The sequence below is a fragment of the Salvelinus alpinus genome, chromosome 1 (assembly GCF_045679555.1).
Source record: "Salvelinus alpinus chromosome 1, SLU_Salpinus.1, whole genome shotgun sequence".
Classification (NCBI taxonomy): Eukaryota; Metazoa; Chordata; class Actinopteri; order Salmoniformes; family Salmonidae; genus Salvelinus; species Salvelinus alpinus.
The window spans coordinates 41,091,480-41,111,494 of NC_092086.1; the positions used below are offsets into that span (position 1 = coordinate 41,091,480).

The window sequence follows — 20,015 nt, forward strand, 5'->3', positions numbered from 1 at the left end:
CAGTAATGGAAAAACCAGACCCATGCCCCTAAACATACTGCAACATGGTAAGAGTTTTCTTGGTACAGTTTCATTTTCATTGCAAAGTGATTCAATGTGTACAAGTTAATTCTCCACACAGACCATCTTTCCAGATGCTGAGACTGATATCTTCAGCAGTGTCTCAACAATATGTATTGTGGCACATTTACTTTATGGAAATCGTAGGGCAGCACTTTTGGAGGCTTACAAGCATGCTAGAAGCGCTGAACATACCAAGTCACCCTGAGAATATAAGGTTGTCTGCCTCACTGTCACTAAATGTACGCCATGAATCAACCTCAGTATCATCTTTAGGCCTTTCACACCATATATGCCCAGAGTTGTACAGTGGTTTCTTTTGGCTCCTTGGTGGTGCAACAGCAAAAGGGAAAAAAGGCAAGGGGAAAAGTGATTGTGAAATGTGGGAGCGAGTGTATTTGGCAGGGCTCGGCTTGTTTGCTCAGTAAACCCCAGGCCTGTGTTTTGCTGAGGGAAATGCCCACATTGTTGGGCCTGGAGACCGTGGTTACAGGCCACCATGGGGCCCAGCAAGGCAGGTCTGGAGAAACAACAAGATGAAGGTCAGCTAATATAGCAGTTAATTCCACTTCCTGGTCCCCATGACACCAAGTGAGGGTTTATTTGAAGATCCCAGACCCCAAAGTCACTGTGCACTTTGTTTAGTCCATGAGTATTTTTCGCCTGAGCCAACACTTGCGGATATTAATATATTCTGATGAAGAGGAGGAAAGAGGGGGATTCTGGGCCGGGAACATTCCAATTTCACCCACCATTTTCTGACCCTATTCCCTGTTTTATTTCTGAATGCTCACAGCAGAAAAGCTTAGAAAAGTCTGAATGAAATTTTCACAGCAATCAAGTGTCCGAAATAGTGGCAATTGTTGGGGGATAATTTCTTCCTAGCTTTGTTTGGTCTCCTCTTGGATAGTCTATTTAAACAGTGGAGAAGAACAGTGGTTTACTGTGAGGCAGCTAAAAGGCTTTCCTAGTTGAGCAGATCCTTTCACTACCATTGAGATGGTATTCCACTCATACCTACTTTGGCCCTGACAGTGTGTGTGAATAGACATTAAAAGAGCTAGTTTATGAGCTGATTGTCTTAACCATAATTCACCCCAGGCCTCTGAGAATGGTGAGGGGGTTGCTGAAAAATATAGTATGCACCATCCAAAAGCAAAGTGGCTTAATCCTGTATGGAAATGGTCATGAGAAGAAAGAAAATCAACCCTCTCTATGTGCTCTTGGGTACCCAGGCAGGAATGTAGGCCTCTAGTGGGGCTTCTCCAAGATGCATAAGAAAAGCCTTTGTGCTCCAATCTAGTAAGCCAGAAATACAGCTTTTGAACCATAGGCGTTGAAAGAAAGAGAGAAATAGAGAGGGAGATGGGGAGAGAGTAATTAAGTGAGTGAAGGGGGGTCTGAGGGTGTTAGTGTCAATTGTTGAGGGTGTAACACGTTTGGAATCCAAGAAGCTATGTGTGTGTGCGTGTTTGTGTGTGTGTGTGAGGGATGACATCAAGTGCTTCTTTGAGGCCTCCCTCGATTTAGACTCCATTAAGGTGCTTCGTTCTCTGTTTCACGGAGTCCCATTCTCCCATGCTTAAGCCTCACTGTGAATGAAGGGTGTGAACGATTGAGGGATGGAAGAGGGCCTGGAAAATAGAAACCGGAAAGGTTGTGTATGTGTATTATTTGTAAACTATTGACTGGTGATTAGACTCGTATTACTGTATTGTAGAATTGGAGGCTAGACTGTGTCGCAGCATCTTAACCATGTTACTGTATATGTACGTGACCTGGTGTGCAGAAGTTCATCAAGGAGACAAGACTAGCCAGTCTTATTTAATGTCTGTGAGTTGATATCTATAAAACATTTGTGTAAAATTAATACAGTAATGTATTTGTGATGGCGTTACAGTGGATAGAAGCCGTTTTACATTCCCGACCAATTCCGACTATTTCGTTTTTTTTATGCTGATCTTAACTTTCTCTGCCATCCTTTCCTATGACCGAAAACGTCTTCTGGACATCAGCACAGCGGTCACTAACCTCGATTTGGATGAAGATTTCTACTTCAATGAGTCGGCAGCTCTAAACATTCTGCTTACCAGGCACTAATCCCCGGGACTCGAAAGAGGAAGTGGTGGAGAAAGAGAGGCAGGCGAGGCAGCCTCCTGACGAGATTACGTCGCCAAACAAATTGATCGCCATTAGCCTCTGTTCTGTTCACGAATGTACAGTCACTGGAGAACAAACTCCAGTGTATGGAGTGTTCTCGTCCTAATATTTATATATTTCTTAATTACATTTATATATTTCTTAATTTCATTCTTTTACTTTTAGATTTGTGTATATTGCTGTGAATTGTTAGATACTACTGCACTGTTGGAGCTAGGAACACAAGTATTTCGCTACACCCGCAATAACATCTGCTAAATATGTCACTACAATACAATTGGTCACATACAACAGGACCTGAAGAACTGTAATATCATATGTTTCTCTGAGTCTTGGCTGAATAAGGACATGGATAATATATATATCTTGCGGGTTTTTCCATGCGTCGTCTAAACAGGACGGCAGCTCCGGGTAAGGCTAGGGGGAGGGTTGTGTTCCTTTGTTAACAGCAGCTGGTGCGAGATCTGTAATGTTAAGGAAGTCTTGAGTTTTTGCTCGTGTGAGTTAGAATAGCTCATGATAAGTTGCAGACCATACTATTTACCGTATATATTTTTCATAGCTGTCTATTTAATAGCACAAACCGATGCCGGCACTAAGATTGCACTCAATGAGCTGTATAGAGCCATAAGCAAACAAGAAAATTCACATCCAGAGGCGGCTTGTTTCGTGGCCGGTGATTTTAATGACAACTGAAATACGTCTTCCCTATATTCTACCAGCATGTCACCTGTGCAACTAGAGGCGACACAACTCTAGATCACCTTTACTCCACACACAGAGACACATACAAGGCTTTTCCTCACCCTGCCTTTGGCAAATCTGACCATATATATCCACCTGATTTCTGCTTACAAGTAAAAAGTTAAACAGGACGTACCAGCGATGCGCTCAATACGGAAGTGGTCCGAGGAAGAGGATTCTAAGCTACAGGACTGTTTCTCTAGCACACAGACTGGAATATGTTTCCATCCGATAACATTGAGGAGTTTACCACATCAGTCACAGGATTCATTAATAAGTACATATCCCAAATAGAAGCCATGGATTATAGGCAAGAACACTAATCCCGCTACGACCTCTGATGAGCCATCAAACAGGCAAAGCATCAATACAGGACTAAGATCGAATCCTACTACGTCTGCTCAAACGCTCATTGGATATGGCAGGTCTTGCAAACTATCACAGATTACAAAGGGAAACCCAGCCATTGATGCGAGCCTACCAGATGAGCTAAATGCCTTATATGCTCACTTCGAGGGAAGCAACACTGAACCATGCCTGAGTGGTACCAGCTGTTCCGGACAACTGTGTGATTTCGCTCTCCGTAGCTGATGTGAGTAAGACCTTTAAACAGGTTAACATTCACAAGGCTGCAGGAACGCATACTCAGAGCATGCGCTGATCAGCTGGCAAATGTCTTTACTGACATTTTCAACCTCTCCCTGACCATGTCTTTAATACCTATATGTTTCAACCAGACCACCATAGTCCCTGAATGCCAAGGTAACCTGTCTAAATGACTATTGCCCCGTAGCACTCACATCTGTAGCCATGAAATTCTTTGAAAGGCTGGTCATGACTCACATCAACACCGTCATCCCAGGATTTCAGTGACCTGGCAGTGTGGCGCCAGGACAACAGCCTTTCCCTCAAAGTCAGCAAGACAAAGGAGCTGATCGTGGACTACAGAAAATGGATGGCCGAGCATTCCCCCATCCACATCCACCGGTTTGTAGTGGAGCAGGTTAAGAGCTTCGAGTTCCTCTGTGTCCACTTCACTAAAGAATGAACATGGTCCACACCAATGTTCCCTCTAAGCTGTGCGTGGGCACACAGCTCCCCTGGGACTGCCGTTCAGAATAATTATCAGCCCATGCAGAGAAGCACGAGATTCTTCTCTTAACTTTCTAGTTTCCCCTTTAGTTAATACTATCAACTTTCCCTCTACTGTGGGAATTATTAGCCACTTTCAATGCATACCAATACATACCGAAACAAAACGAACTATGCAAGACTGTCACGATCGTTATATGGTGGAAGAGAGGAGGACCAAGGCGCAGCGTGATAACAATACATTCTTCTTTTAATTAAGCGAAACGAAGAACACTATACAAACTATACAAAACAACAAAAAGACGAACGTGACACTATAAACAAATAGTGCTGACACAAACACTACACATAGACATAGACAATAACCCACGAACTACCCAATGAATATGGCTGCCTAAATATGGTTCCCAATCAGAGACAATGATCAACAGCTGCCTCTAATTGAGAACCAATCTAGGCAGCCATAGACATACAAACACCTAGACTAGACACTGCCCCATAAACATACAAAACCCCTAGACAATACAAAACACATACATCCCCCATGTCACACCCTGACCTAACTAAAATAATAAAGAAAACAAAGATAACTAAGGCCAGGGCGTGACAAAGACTTAGTATGCAAAACTAACTATGAAAGAGATGTTCTTGTAGGCGGAACGCACCAGAGTAGGATTCTATTGCATTGACAGGCACAACTCCTACTCTACAGACCGGTGCGCCATAACCAATCAGCTGCAGTATCCCTATATGCAAATAGAACATTGCCATATATTGATCTGTGCCATTCATTTTGAACTGGACCGTTTTTACAGAATGAGTGGTCGCGAGTAGATGTTTTGAGATCAAGGCGAGAGCTGCATGTAGCCATTTGTGCTCATTTGTTCATATTATTTGCTAATAAGTGAGTTATGAGCCCAGTTATAGCTAATTTATAGTCAGCAATGGGGAGTGGTTGGTTCCAAAAAGAGCACAAAGCATGTGCATTTCTAGTCATCTTTGAAAAGCCTTTCTGTCTTAAAGGGGCAGTGTTGTATTTTGAAACAGGCTTAAATAAGCTAAGTAGCCAATAGGCAGAGGGTAGCATAATTTGTCTGATTCTCTGTAATAGTGGTATGGGAATAATAAACTTTATTTTGTAAAGTGTTTTCTTGCATCAAACAAAACATTTTCAGTCACCTCCTTGTCAGAAGGACAAGTGGATAAACAGGTTAATGTCAAGCCCTGCATATTTTTTCCAAAAGTCTCACGGAATGTAGGCCTACATTGAACACCACACATTGGCTGCTACAGTAGGCTGAATGATAGAACAGCTATTTCCATGTTAAAATATTATGGTATGCCTTTTCTCCATTGTTTTTGATGGTAGGCCGCTCTGATAGGCCTACATTATGATCAAATAGCCATAGTAGCCTACTTGACCAATGTTCTAACTGTAACTTTAAGCAGGTTCAGCCTCAGTGCTCACAATAAATGTGCGCTAGAAGTTGCACTGAATTTCCACAACGTTCAAGTTTGCGCTCAGCAGACCTGGAATTTGCTCAGATGACAATTTTTTGCGGAGGGAACATTTGTCCACAAACATCAACACAGTTGTGAAGAAGCCACTACAACGCTTCTTCCCCCTCAGGAGGTTGAAAAGATTTTTCATGTGCCCTTAGATCCTCAAAAAGTTCTACAGCTACACCATTGAGAGCATCTTGACTGACTACATCCCCGTTTGGTATGGCAACTGATTGGCATCCGACCGCAAGGCGCTACAAAGGGTAGTGAGTTTCTAGAAACAAAGGCACTGATTGTATCTACTTTTCAGAGAGAAGGGGATCAGAACCCCATGGCTCTGGTTCTACGTGATTTAAACACACCCTAAAGCTTTCCCTCGAAGAAAATGTGGAGGCACTCTTCTAAAAAGTTAAATGAAGTCTCTGTTTCACAGAGTCACTTCCCCTCACAGAGTCACTTCCCCTCAAGAGAGGAGTGGAGCGGAGGGGGAGAAGGAAGGGCTTTACTAGTGTCAGATTAACCATGGTGGCGCTTGAGGCCCTACTGCCTGTTGAGGGCCCTGGTTGTATTGGGTCTGAGAGTTTCTCACGGCACCTCTTCTCTCCAGGCTAATCCACTCTCCAAGCCTCAGACCTCCCCTCAGCCCTTCACCATCCACCCAACCCCATAGTATTCCCGTCTATGGTTTGCATCTCAAACAGCCTCCGAATGGTGTGCAATGGGGTTGGGTGGTGTAGGTGGGAGGCTGGAGTGTGTATGTGAGTCAGAGTTGTGTGGTAGTTAATCATAACAGTGAAGTGGTACTTCACAAGAGGTGTGAACCAGGAGAATGGGGGTGGGAATCTATTCCTGGATATGATGTGAAAAGTTCAACAGCGATGTGCTCATTTTACCTTCGGACATCACTGTCTCCACAGTAACAGAGAAAGGGGAAGCAGATGGTAATTCTATGCCCCTCAAAAGTTTCAAAGTGAAGCAAGGGAGCAAGGAGCGAAATAGAGATTTCAGTGTTTGAAGCATTTGAAGGTCTGATTGTGACAAAATATATGGTCTTAAAAACACGGTCCTCTGGCACTAAAACAACCGACTGGGAACTGAAAACATGGATGGTCATGTGATGGGAGGCTCCCCCATTTACTGTCAGTGGCTGTTGTAGACCAGTGGGGGGCATAGGGACACTGTCCAGCCCTGTCCTGTCATGCTGTTAGTTCGGTCCCTCTCAGACGTGCTGGCGGAAGCCTTTGTTTTCGGAGGAGTCTGCAGCCTGTTAACAGGGAAACAATGGCAGGAGTGTGCCTGGCCCTGGGCTGGATGTTTATGGAATGTACAGGGCTAAAGGTGGGAATCCCACCCTGCTGCAGTCTACTGGAGACTGCCTGCATGCGAGTTGAAATCATTCCTCCTCCCAATGTCACTCCACAGCCCTCTCTCTCTGCATCCTGGAGTAGAGCCATGTGTTGCTCCAGATCCTCCTGTTCTCACACTGAGAGTGAGACTCACACACACCCAGATCCCTTTTCACCTCATTTCCCATCCCTCCCTATTACACAGTGAATAGAGGGAGAGCACATCATAAAACAGTCTGAACGTTTTAGTCTGAAGTGAAAGAGTTGTTTTGGGTGTTCAGGACTGAACTGTGTTTTTGTGGAGGAGGCCTGGAGCTTGGATAGTAAGAACAGTCATCCTGGCAGCCAGCAAAACCAATAGAAACCAATAGCAGCACATAGAGAAAGGAGCAAGAGGCTTGTTGTGCAACTCCAGACACACCACATCTTATGTCTGAATGAGCATTATGAGTTTACACTCATCCATAGTGACCTCATCCTCTGTCTTTCTCTCCTCCATCTTTAAGGCTTGTTAGTTGGGATCGTTTTATGGCCATGTCGGCCAGTCATGTTATTGGTTGTGGTCCCTTTCACTAATGAAGAGCACAGCCTTTTATAAAGGGGCGGTTGGTTGGATCCTTGGGAGTATTTTGGATTGTGTTTCCCTTGAGTAGGCCTAGCCTATGACCAATCAATCCTACTGTAGTGTTGCTACAAACTCCCATAACAGACAAAAAACTAACTAAGGACTTGAGTTGGGGATGGGTAATTTGTATGATGGTTAAAGCAGGGCTACTTTTGGCCATGAACACATTGTTGAGAATGGAGTTTAGGATGTCATCCAATGACTACAATGCCTCCACCTCATAGTTCCATCTGTGCTGCGCATTAACTAAAAGCTTAGTGATATAATCAGCTTAATATCGAGTACTTATTGTCTGTGAATATTATAGAGTTCAGGGATCTAAGACCAATGATGATAAGGAATTGCTGAGTTAACTTCTTTGTGTTGTTGTAAATGACTGGAGCTCTTGGGCGGTAATGTCTAATAAATGTTGAATACATTTACTCAATGAACAACTCTTAGTGTTGCTGTTTTCTGAAGTCACCCTCTGTGCTGACTGTACTGAAATGACCTTTAACTAGGAACTTGGTGCTGTTTAGATTATTATTATATATATTTTTTTCAACCATTATTTAACTAGGTCGGTCAGTTAAGAACAAAATCTTGTTTACAATGTCGGCCTACACCGGCCAAACCCGGACGACGCTGGGCCAATTGTGCGCTGCCCTATAGGACTCCCAATCACGGCCGGTTGTGATACAGCCTGGATTCGAACCAGGGTGTCTGCAGTGCCTTAGACCGCTGCACCACTCTTGACGTTTAATTTAATTTCCCCAACTGTAATTCACTGTTATTGCAGGAGGAAAACAGACAAAGGCTGATGCAGTCTCATAGGGTAATGACAGACTGTGGTCTTATTGGGCCACACCATTTAGCCCATGTCAATCACAAATGACTCACTGAAGTACAGAACTACCAATGAGACACAGATGAGATGATGAGAAACAGTAGAAAGTCCAGAAGTACTTTTACAGAGCTTTATTTCAGATTTACTAGGCTGTTCAATAGCTACAGACTTTTACTTTTTCATTACAGCCGTCTATTATCCAAAGCAAAGAGTAACCAAAAATAAAAACAGGCAAAAACAAAAGCCACATTGTTTCATGTGTCATTAAATATATTCATTTGTGATAAACATAATATATTAGTATGCATTACAGGACATTACACAAACTTTTGCAATGGACAAAGCTAAACATTTACAAGCCCAAGTATGAACACAAGAAACATTCAGATATATTTTTGTAGCAGATATCTGGTCATGACTGAGTACCATTCTCCAAATGGGTGGAAAACTGGTCTAACTTTACAGAGGGGACCCACTGACAGCTTTGATATGTGTAGATCCAGAGATGGATGCACTGGCACAAGAACAGTTGAAATGGATTGCAATAAAAATGTCAATACAAATATGTAAAAAAAGGTGTGTGGATGTGTGTGTGCAGGTGTGCATCTCCTTGCATTTATGTGTGTTTATGTATTTCCCAACTATTTTTGAGAATGTTTATTACAGGTTGTAGATAAGCTTCTCTCTGCTGAAATACACTCCTGGGTATGCATAACTTGTAAACAAGAGAAATCTGCCTCTTTTTCATTTATTTGTCTACCCATTTATTAAGTCTATGGTATTTAAAACTCTGGTTAATAAAACATGGACATAAATCTAGTAAATGTTTAACAAAAAATAGTAACAAACTATACAGCTATATAACATTTAAACAGCCGGTCACCCCTTTTGTTGAGAACCAAGTAACGTCTTGAAAATGGAATGTCTGCAAGGTGTGAAGTGAGAATCAGATGCGGACACAGTGTGTTGATCACACAGCTTGACTCCTGTGATATTTCATCACTCCACAGGTTTATTTTACAACATAATGCATTTTATCTTTATACAGCATATACATACTGTACATATTGTCATCCACAATTTGGTTAGCTTAGTCAGCTAAGTAGTCAGCATGCATCTATTATTTTAACAAAACGTAGGTTCATTTTGATAGGTCTTATCAAACCACATGAGGTGATTCACTGTTGAAGACATCAGAATGTCCCCCCCACCCCACGATCAGTCCTTTACCAGCAGAAACAGGTCAATGCTCAAAGGAATGTTCAAGCAGTACTTCGTATTTTAACAAACGTGAACCGGATAGCAAACCAATTGCATCAATCAATGACACAGAGTCAGTGGACATTAGGTTCCGGGACCAAAGGCCAAAGGCAGCACATAATCAGTCAAATGTGTGATCTCAGTTTGAACAATCATGAATGGACATACATTAGTTCTTTGATTTTTCTGAAACCATACAGTATGTTAGTTTGTATCCTGCAAGGTGCCATTAAACACTGAACATATCTTATATGTTCTGAATACTGTTGAATAATAAAGGACTAAACATTAAGTGCACGGTCAACTCATCTATTTTAGTTCTTCTAGTTGAGAACAGAGTGCTGTCTAAATACAAAAATATTGTATAATTATATCATGCCTACTGGTACTTTTATTTTGCTGAGGTCACAACCACACTGTCAGGATGGCAAGGAAATGTATCATTTAACAGACTCTTTCCCTATGCTAGTATCTGAGGAGCAACTTCTTCATGGCACTTTCATTTTGATTACATAGTTAGCAGTAATAATGAGGTAACAACCACATGAGGAGCTCTTAAAGAAGAAAGGTAACTGGCAATAGCTGGCTTGTTTTTACAAGTATACGCTGAAACCACAGTAAAACCTAGTTTAAATTATCAATTTAACGTGTTAACACTCTTAGCAGTTTACACAGTTTATCTTGACAAGGCCTGGCAAGCAGGAGCCACTCATTAAACATGAGAGAGATTCCCCTTAAGCCATGCCGTGCCACCTCAGCTTGCTAGAAACAACTTTACACAATATATATATATATATAAAGAGCCTCTTTAAACACATATGTGATACAGTAGATTTTTTTCTGATGTTCTGTAGAAATGAACTGGAAATATAAAAATAATGGTATCACGAATAAAACAAAAAATAAGTAACTTATCTGAAATATTAGGTGCAAACTCTGCAATTCCACAATGAAACAAACCTTGAAGGACAAACAGAACAACAACTGTAAAAAGAGCTCCTTCACACAAATGTTTCTAAAACTAATATTCTCTTTTTGCTTCCACTCAAAGCAGCAGCACTCAGTCACTTTCTCTCCCTCTCTCTCTGTTCACTTCACCTCTCCCTCTTTCCTCTCTCCCTCTGGTGTTTCCTCTTTCTTTCTCCTCCTCCTGTGTTCCTCAGACTGGAGGTGAGCCCCCTCTCTTTCTCCTCCTCCTGTGTTCCTCAGACTGGAGGTGAGCCCCCTCTCTTTCTCTCCTCTCTGGCTCCTCTTAACACTTGCCCCTCTTGTCGCGCTGTTGGAACTTCCTCAGTCTCCGGCCCCATAGGTCCTTCCATGGGATGAGCAGGCTGCCCTTGTCCGCCACCACGCCACTCTGCCCGAGGGAGTCATCATCCGTGCCCAGCAGCAGGTACTTCCTGCCAAGCTTGATCTTGGGGCACTTGCAGGCCACGTCCTTGGCACGCACCCACAGGAGCTGGTCACCGCGCCGGATGCGTTGTTCACCTTGCTTGTAGACAGAGATGATGTTCACGGTAAACTTCCACCACTCCCCTGCCTTGTCTCCTTTGAGGACGTGCACTTGGACAGCTGGATGACCAATGAGAAGAAGGAGTGAAGGGGGAATAAGAAAATGTCACAATAAAGCAAGCAACTCTTATAAGAGTATAAGAGATCCAGTTAAAAGTGAATGTACAGTAAAACATAGATCCTCCTAATAACACACAGGGTAACTAAGCAGGGAATCCATAGCAGCCTGTGGGTTTCTGTTCCTGGGGTCCAGACTAGCCTGGGCGTGACCCCTCAGCTGTAAATGTCCTGTTTTACTATAGCTCCAATAACTGCTCCAATGTTTGAGTATGATTCAGGAATTGCTGACCCAGTGTGTGTGAATTGTTCCCCTGGTCCCTCCCCTCAGGCATGACCCCTGACCTCTCCTTGTTGTGTTGGCTAGCATGCTCCGTATTACAGCAACAGTTGCCATAGTGCTCCCCAGGGTAAAGACAATGGGTGCCTGCTGAGTACATTTGAATGAGCACCTCCCTGAGACTGGCTGTAATGTTTGACTGCTGTGGACGTATCCTTAGAAACGCTTTCCTTTCCTCAACTGACAAGCCTGGAGAAAAATAAGTGGCGGGTATACTGGGTTCAACTCAGAAAGTCCAACAGTGAAAGTGCAGCATTCAACCTTTACTAAAGAAATACCACATCTGTTTGAGGTAGAAGCTCTGAAGCAAAGCCATTCCTGTGCTTTTGATAGAATGGCCTTTCAGCTGTTAAGCAGGACGCTGCACATCTTAAGAACCCGGGGCTAGAGCAACCTGGACCTGGTAGCCATTGAACCTTTCTCCCCTGCATGGATTTCTCTGTCACATAAATCTACCATTACTTCATCACTCTGATTGCAAAAACGCCTCAGTCATCGCAACAAGGGGGAAAACAACTGAACTCACTGGGGTAGGAGCTAATCTGTGCTTGAGGTGAAGTGGTTTAGCTGGGAATGTGCTATTAACGATTGGACTAAAGTAGGGGGGAAATGAACCAACCTGAATAGTTTCCACTCACAATTGTTTGAATTGACCCAATTTGGGAAACAGTGTGTGGATGGTGTGAAATGTTTCAAACACACAAATAAATACACACACATACACAAATGCATACATGCACACGCAGACACATACACACATACACACACGTACTTGTGTGTGGACTAATGTTAGAAAAATATAGGTGGCTGAAAATAGCACAGGAAGTATTTTCTTTCTCCTTGTCTCTCTCTCTCTGAATGCCAACGCTCTCTATTGCGAGCCGCATCGATTGTCCCCCATAACAGCCTGGAACGTTCTAAGAGAACAGGAAGGGGGGCCCTGCTAGTGTGAGCAAATTGTACACAATTTCAGAAGAAAGGAGGCCTGTTGGGCTGAGTAGAGCACGCTCTCACAGTCCTGCCATTCATTAACAATGTGTCTCTGGGCTGGAGCCTACTCCTTCATCCAAACACATAAAGGGTGTGTGGGGGGGTGGAGTGGGCCACTATTTATCTTCCCAGCCACAGAGAGGCTTCCAGAAGAATCGGAATGTGTTCCGACCTCATGAGCTATCCGGGTTCTGCTCCCAGAGCCCCATCCAAGAGCAGCGTGAGAATCCAGCAGAGATAGCCCTCTTCTCTCTGGGTCGCTCTTACTGACCGACTGGCTAGCGAGCTCCCCGGGTGAATGGACCAGACTCAGCTCTCTGCTGTCTGACACCAATGCAGAACCCTCTGTCACTCTATGGGCCGCTCAGGAAATTGGTAGTTCTCTAAGCAGATAGTAAAATACTGTTATACTGGACTGAGATTCCAGTCCATGAGGGGACCAAAGTATGCAGTACTAATCATGGATGTTAGCTGGAAAGACCAAGCAGCTCAGTTCTCACACCTCTGCACATTGCTTCAGTCCTGCTTCTCACCCAATGAAGTTCAAAGCGCCCATGGGGCTGGTGTTGAATTGAGCTCATGAATGGAGATCTAGGAAACTAAACTTCTGTTTTTCTGTTAGCAGACAATATGGTACATCAGTACTACTTGGACCATCTTAGCAGGGTAGCACAGAGGGAGGGAATGAGAGGAAGAGGGAGAGAGAGAGAGAGGGAGGAAGAGGGAGAAAGAGAGGGGTTTAATAACACAATGGCAGCCAAGCCTCCCGCTGGGTTCCCTCTCTGAGCAGTGTGCTGGGGATTGACCCGCCGACAAGGGGGCTATAATCAAATTAGAGCGTGTTTAATTTCAATACTGAGGCCCCTGTCCCATCTGGTTATCAACTGAGTGACTGATCTGGACCCTGCTGCCCCCAGGGTGAGCTCACAGGGACCGTTGGGTGACGGGGCTGTGTGACCCTTCCTTTCACCGCTGGCCCTGAACGTCTGCAAAAGCTCTTTGATTCATTGTCCTCCCCGCTGGAGGGGTGTCAGCCCAGAATATAACCCTTTGTGGCTGCCGTCGCCGTAGCTACGGCCGCGATGGAAAACAAAAATGAATAAACACAACATATTTCTTTCTCTCCGGGGTGGCAATCCGTCAGCGTCAGCCTAATTTACCACCTGTTTGCGCCCTGTGGAATGCTCCGAGCCGGCAGAGTGCACCACTGTGTTTAAACAGGGGGCCTCTTCCCGCGACCCCGGGAGGCCCGCAGCGCCACTCACACAGGGGGGTCGTGGCCCCAAAGAACAGAGACACTGTGAACCCCACAAAGGCCCAGGGACAGCCCTGAGAAATGAATTAGATTGAGGCAGAGGAAAAGCCTCCTGAGGAATGGTCTCTTCATACAGCCCCAGCTCAGCCACAGGAGAATCATCTGCACTCAGCTGTTTTGATGAACTCTTGAAAAACCAACCTTCTGCTTTTCATGAATCAGTCTTGTGATTTATAGATTTGTCTGTTCTTTTCATGGATGACTAGCAAGATTAAATTAATTAAAATATGGATTCTGATGGCTGTTCAGTTTTCTGGTGAACTGAAACAAGGAGCTCACATTATTGTCTCTCTCTGTGTTGCACAATATTGATTGAGAAAAGAAGAACATTTGGCCATTTATGCATTGAAACTTTGTTAAAAGTCTCTGATGTATCGCTCTGTTTGATTGATGAACTATGATTGATGATCTGGCTTTTGGACATGTGACAGATATGAAGGGGAACAGTGTGGCCAATGCAGCTGGATGTGTTTCATTAGAGAGAACACTGAACTAAGTCTTAAAAGGATAGTTCACCCAAATAAAAAAAATGACAGTGGTTTCCTTACCCTGTAAGCAGTCTATGGACAAGGTATCACAGCAATCCATGCTTTGGTTTAGTTGACTTGACTTGAATGGGATTTGTGCCACAAACGCTAAAACATTATCATGTGAACAGTGAAAGTCAAAATCAGTGCCAGGGAAACTACATCAAAGTATGGATTGTAGTCATTCCTTGTCAATAGACTGCTTACAGGGTAAGGAAACCAATGTGTCATTTTGTAATATGGGTGAACTATCCCCAAACCCTGATTATAGCCGATACGGTCTTGAATGAACAAATCTATTCTAACAATCAAAGGCTTAACAATTTGAACACCAATATAATGGCTATAACTACAGAGGAATTGGTGACCAAAATATTCAATATGATATAGGCCTACTGTACAGTTAGGTCTCATGCCAGGAGTCTAAGAGATCTTGCATTGTCTTTCATAAAGGAAACGTATGTGGGTATTTGGCTATAGGGAGTACGATCTGTTCTCAAATGCTGGCAGAGTGCTGGACGTGCCTCAGGGTTTGTGCTGCTGCTGCGGTTGGGGAGATTTGTACGGTGGTTAGCAGACATGAATCTGCTGATAGGAGATCTGCATCATAATACTACTGTGATTAATGGAATGGAAAACCCTCAGAGGCGAGGGAATCATTCTCCATATGGAGATATGGAGGCTACACGGTGGGACAGCACAATGAAACACTATATAGGAGGCCTATGATATGATCCATGGACTGTTCCTACTGCTACTACTGTCTCTCTTACATTACCCCCCACCCTTCTCATTCTTTCTGCTCTGTTTTTAGATCTAGTGGTGCTGTTTTTTGGTGCTGATTCAGAATATAATGATACAAGTCCAGCATCATCAATCATCAAACTCAAATGTCCTTTTAGCTTCAAGTTACAGAAGTTATTTCATTTGTGAAACCGTTCTAAAAAAGCAAGCTATGTAAATACCTGTATTTGGCTTGAACGTGAATGTTTTCATATTATTCACTTACTGTAACGCTGTGATATCTACAGTGCATGTAATGGCACATTTGATCACAAGTATTTCAGATGCAGATGAACTCCTGTGGAGTCATTGATGACAGAGTATATTTGTTGTGTGATTTGGCAAATTTTATTAATATGGGTCTTGCTGAAAATTCCTAATGGCCAGATCCCCGCCAGAGCCTCATGCTCCCAGGGTGCACCAGCCTTTCACCATGGAGCAATAAAACTGGACCCTACTGAGGCTGGCGGCTGAGAGCAGGGATTGCCCTAGACCATGGACAGGGGCCAGGGTGAGCAGATCCACAGGGCTTAGAGGGAGGTGGAAGGGGAGAGGAAATTGTCCGTTAGCTGTAATTGAAAGGGACTGTGAGAGGACGCAGTGGGAGCTTGTTCTGCGGCCCTCTGAAGCTCAGAGCCCTCTCTTTATGAGGTACAACTCCCCTAAGACACACACACACACACACATCCGTCAAGGTGGGACAACAAATCCAAATAGTTCCAGCTAAAGCCTGGCAGAGCAGAGCTTTGCAGCTCTCCAAACCAACAGGGGGGCTGGCTCGTGCCACAAGCTCTCTCTGAGGACAGTTTCAGCTGGAGTGGAGGAACTGATATAAGCTCAAGATGTAGAGGTAAGAGTTGAATAATCCCTTTGTTTCTCTGCCCAGACACTGATGCCACTGATCTCTATATTTGGTGATAAAAGAAGAGGCCCTGCGGTGAGGATGCCCCCAGCAAACACTCTTCTCTCTGTCCAGCTCCCCCCACCTCCAGTGAATCTCACATAGTAATGAGTGTATGTCAGTGCAGGGATGTTAGGATATGTTAGACATAGGTTTGGTGTGGCTAGCTTACAGATGATAGATAATAATATGTATATGTTTTCCATGCTAACTAATCAAAGTTTAAGTAGACTGGATACATCTGTTAGTGCTTTACACCGTCATTGCCCAAACACAGTCTAAAGCTGTCTGGTTTTGAACACAACCTTCAAGAAATACATATATTTTTTGAATTCCATCATTCCATCATGTCTTATTTCCCAGAAAGCAGCACTCCTCAGTCTAATACTGGTTGGCCTGTCCATCAGCGGGGTCCCCTGGGCTCAGTTCCGAGACCATTTCCCTTTGATGCAATGACTCTAATCCTCGGAGCTTGAATAAGCCACAGAGAGGGGCTTGGGAGTGGGCATGCCTGTGATTAATAAATACATCTGACCCTCGACCGCTGGCCGACGCCTGGGCATATAATTCCTGCACAGTGGACTCACCATAGTCTTTCTTGCAGTACTTCTTCATGTTGATCTTCAGCTTGCCCTTGGATGCCTTGCAGTGAGAATCACAGTCTGTGGAAGCGAGTGAAATAATGGGTGGATTAGGTTACAGCACAGCCAACATATCACAAACATCTAGATTTGAATTATTCTCTCTCTCCCATGGTTTACGGACTGACCTCAATTATGTTATCTAATAAATGCCTTTTAGGTACATCCAAGGGTCTACACTCTACCCCCACTGTAAGGGATTGAAAGCTTACATCTATTGCCAGGCCATTTTAGTGTACTTATGGTACACTGTCTCTTGTTATGGTGTTATGGTGTCCCTGTGGAGCTGGTGGAGGCTTAAGGCTTCCGCATGCTTCGGTTCGGCTGGCGCCTAGTAGGCGAACCGAACGAGTGTGCTCACATACTCCCTTATAAGACCTTCGCTTGAAAAATTAGAAAAAGCGGCAATAGTACTATTTGTCCATCTTGTGGCGCCGTAGCCAGTATACACTTCCTAAAAATAGTTTGAATAAATCTAAGATAACTCAAGAAATCTGTCATTCATTTAGACGTTTTTGCTGAGGAGATCTTAGTCACACAATTTTACATCTAACTAAGATGTTTGGTTTAGTATTTCTCAAGTGAACAAAATGTGCATGAAAATGAGTCATCTATCATTGAATGTCGACAAACACTTCATTGAAGAATCCCTACTGTTGACCAATGACCGACGAAGGGGCGTAGACTTCGGCTACCGAACTTGCAATAGCCTCGAGAAAAAATGTGGAGTGCATGAACAGCCGGGAAAAAAACCTTACCGAAGACCAAAACAAACAAAAACGTCACAAAATGTCATAATACACTGAGTGCACAAAAACTGATTGAAGTGGATTTAACAGGTGACATCAATAAGGGATCATAACTTTCACCTGGATTCACCTGGTCAGCCTATGGTTTTGTACACTCAGTATATATGCACAAACTTTTCAGAACAGTTTAGGATGGGAAGCATGCGGACACCTTTACACAGATCCTATTGTCAGCTCACTCCCACTCTCTTCCTCCAACCTCTCCACACAGAATCTCTAGCCTGTCAGATTCCTGGCATCCATTGTGTCAGCACTCAGGGTTGGGAAGGTCACTCACAAAAGGAGGTCACTGAAGGAAGTTAGCTAGTAGCCTAACAAAAATTAGCAGGGGCCTAAGCAGTATCCATTCCACTTAAGGCGAGAAAGAGAATACTCTCACGTTGGCCGGGGCCGATCTCTCTGTGGCCGATCTCTATGTGGCCTCTGAGAGGAGCCTGCTGTAAACCAGTGGCCAGAAAGAGCTCATAGTTATGATTAATTGCTTTCGGGTCTGGTGCTATCCCTTTGACACCAGGCTGTGTTGACCTAGGCTCGCAGGCGTGCCAAGAGGCTTTATCGATGTCCGCCGACTGTCGTGTTGTCAGGGTGCCAGGCACCTTTTGTAATGGGGGAGATGGGGCTGGGACGAGAGGCCAAACTGAAAATGGAAATCGTTTGTTCCCACTTTCCCACTGACTGACACAAATTGGAACCAGAACATCTCCTGGTTTTGCTCCCCCTCCCAGTGTAATAAGCCCCATGCTTTTTTATGGGGGGGGGGGGGGGTCGGCCAGGGGGAAAGGGGGATCAGTTAGGAGAGAGGGGACCTTTCAGTTTGCCTGAATATGGACAAACTTCATTATTTCTTCCAGCCCTCTGTCCAGTCCTCCCCTTTCTTTCCCTTTATACTCTGTGTGAATGAGGTTGCCCAGGTAACAGCGGAGCGAGAAAAAAACGCACTCCCCCCAAAAAGGCGGATTGGGGCGGATGCAGGGGGATGGGGAGCAAGTGCACGTATGTGGAGAAAACGTTTCTTGTGAAACGCCTGGCAGCTTTCGGGGGGGTGTAGAAATGAAAAAGGGAAGGGAAATCCCAAAGTAAATTAATTTGACGAGTCCATATCGACCACGCCTGATTTCCATTTAAATGTGGCTAGGGCGGGGGCCCATTTGTCTCCCCCTGGCCCCTGGAGGCCTTCATCGTACCTCCCTTTGATAGCTGGCATTGCCCATTAGCCCAGCAGCACAATCCCAGGACTGGCCATCACACCCACAGCTCTCATTAAGGCCCCGGCCCCCGCTGGGAGGACAAACTTCCCCTTTGTGTGGCCTCTCTAGCGGGGCCACCACCATTCTCCAGGGTCCCTGGGGACCACACCACTCTTAATTTGGAGGGTGGTGTCTGTGTGGGGTTCCTGACAAGACTCCAAACCCCATTGCAGCTGGTCGCCAACGTATGTAGCAGGTTGGCCATTCAGCTCAGTGAAATATGTGGAGCCACACTGTTAGTCCCATGTTAATGATCAAAAGTGACAGAACCTATATGTTTTAGATGCATGGCAATTTAAAGGAATACTTCGGGATTTGGGCAAGGAGGCCCTTTTTCTACTTCCCCAGAGTCAAATAATGTCTCTGTGTCCAGTAAGAAGGAAGTTAGAGGCAGTTTTGCGAGCCAATGCTAACTAGCATTAGAGCAATGACTGTAAGTCTATGGGAATCTGCTGGCATGCTAGTATCCATTTAAGTAGAAGTTGGACCAAAAACAAGTTGGCTTAGGCAACAGGTTTTAGAGACCAATACTTTGCTCCAGGTTTCTCTTTTTCTCCTCACACGCATGCCAGGGGATCTACCTCACAAGCTTGGACTGAGCAGTGACTGAAAGTATGAGCTAAATGTTACAGTGGTATGTCACTTCAAATCAGTGTTGCACTATAGCACGCAGACTCAGAGCTGTGCATTCCAACAATAGGGCTGTAAATAAGTGAGCAAAGGTTCTCTTCCCTCTCAGCGCAGCGAGAGATGATTGGAAAACAAACTGGTGCAAATGAAGCATGCAATCAGATTATGGGCTGGAGGCTGAGTGGGAATACAGAATGGGAGGCCGGGAGAGAGAGCTGACCAAAAACCTGGATTGAACATCTCCTGACACATAGACATCCACTTAAATACTGCAATTATGGAAGGTGGCCTTTAAAATACTACAATTATGAAGGTGGCCCTTAAAATACTAGAATTATGAAGGTGACCCTTAAAATACTAGAATTATGAAGGTGGCCCTTAAAATACTAGAATTATGAAGGTGACCCTTAAAATACTAGAATTATGAAGGTGGCCCTTAAAATACTAGAATTATGAAGGTGACCCTTAAAATACTAGAATTATGAAGGTGACCCTTAAAATACTACAATTATGAAGGTGACCCTTAAAATACTACAATTATGAAGGTGACCCTTAAAATACTACAATTATGAAGGTGGCCCTGAACCCAAATAAGATGTAGAAATAGAAAAACATAAAAAATAGAAACTGTGGAATGATATGAATTG

The 20,015-nt window shown here is 44.1% G+C and overlaps 1 protein-coding gene across 2 annotated transcripts in view; it reads right to left on the minus strand.

The window, feature by feature from the left end:
* Nucleotides 1-8,472: 8,472 nt before the first annotated feature.
* Nucleotides 8,473-20,015, minus strand: part of LOC139576003 (netrin-1-like) — a 42,532-nt gene continuing 30,989 nt past the window's right edge. For both annotated transcript variants that reach the window (XM_071401566.1, XM_071401558.1), the window contains exons 6-7: nucleotides 16,629-16,703; nucleotides 8,473-11,188 (exon numbers count right to left, since the gene is read on the minus strand). In XM_071401566.1, the coding sequence (XP_071257667.1) occupies nucleotides 10,869-11,188; nucleotides 16,629-16,703 (395 nt within the window). In that variant the 3' untranslated portion in view covers nucleotides 8,473-10,868. The remainder of the gene's footprint in view (nucleotides 11,189-16,628; nucleotides 16,704-20,015) is intronic.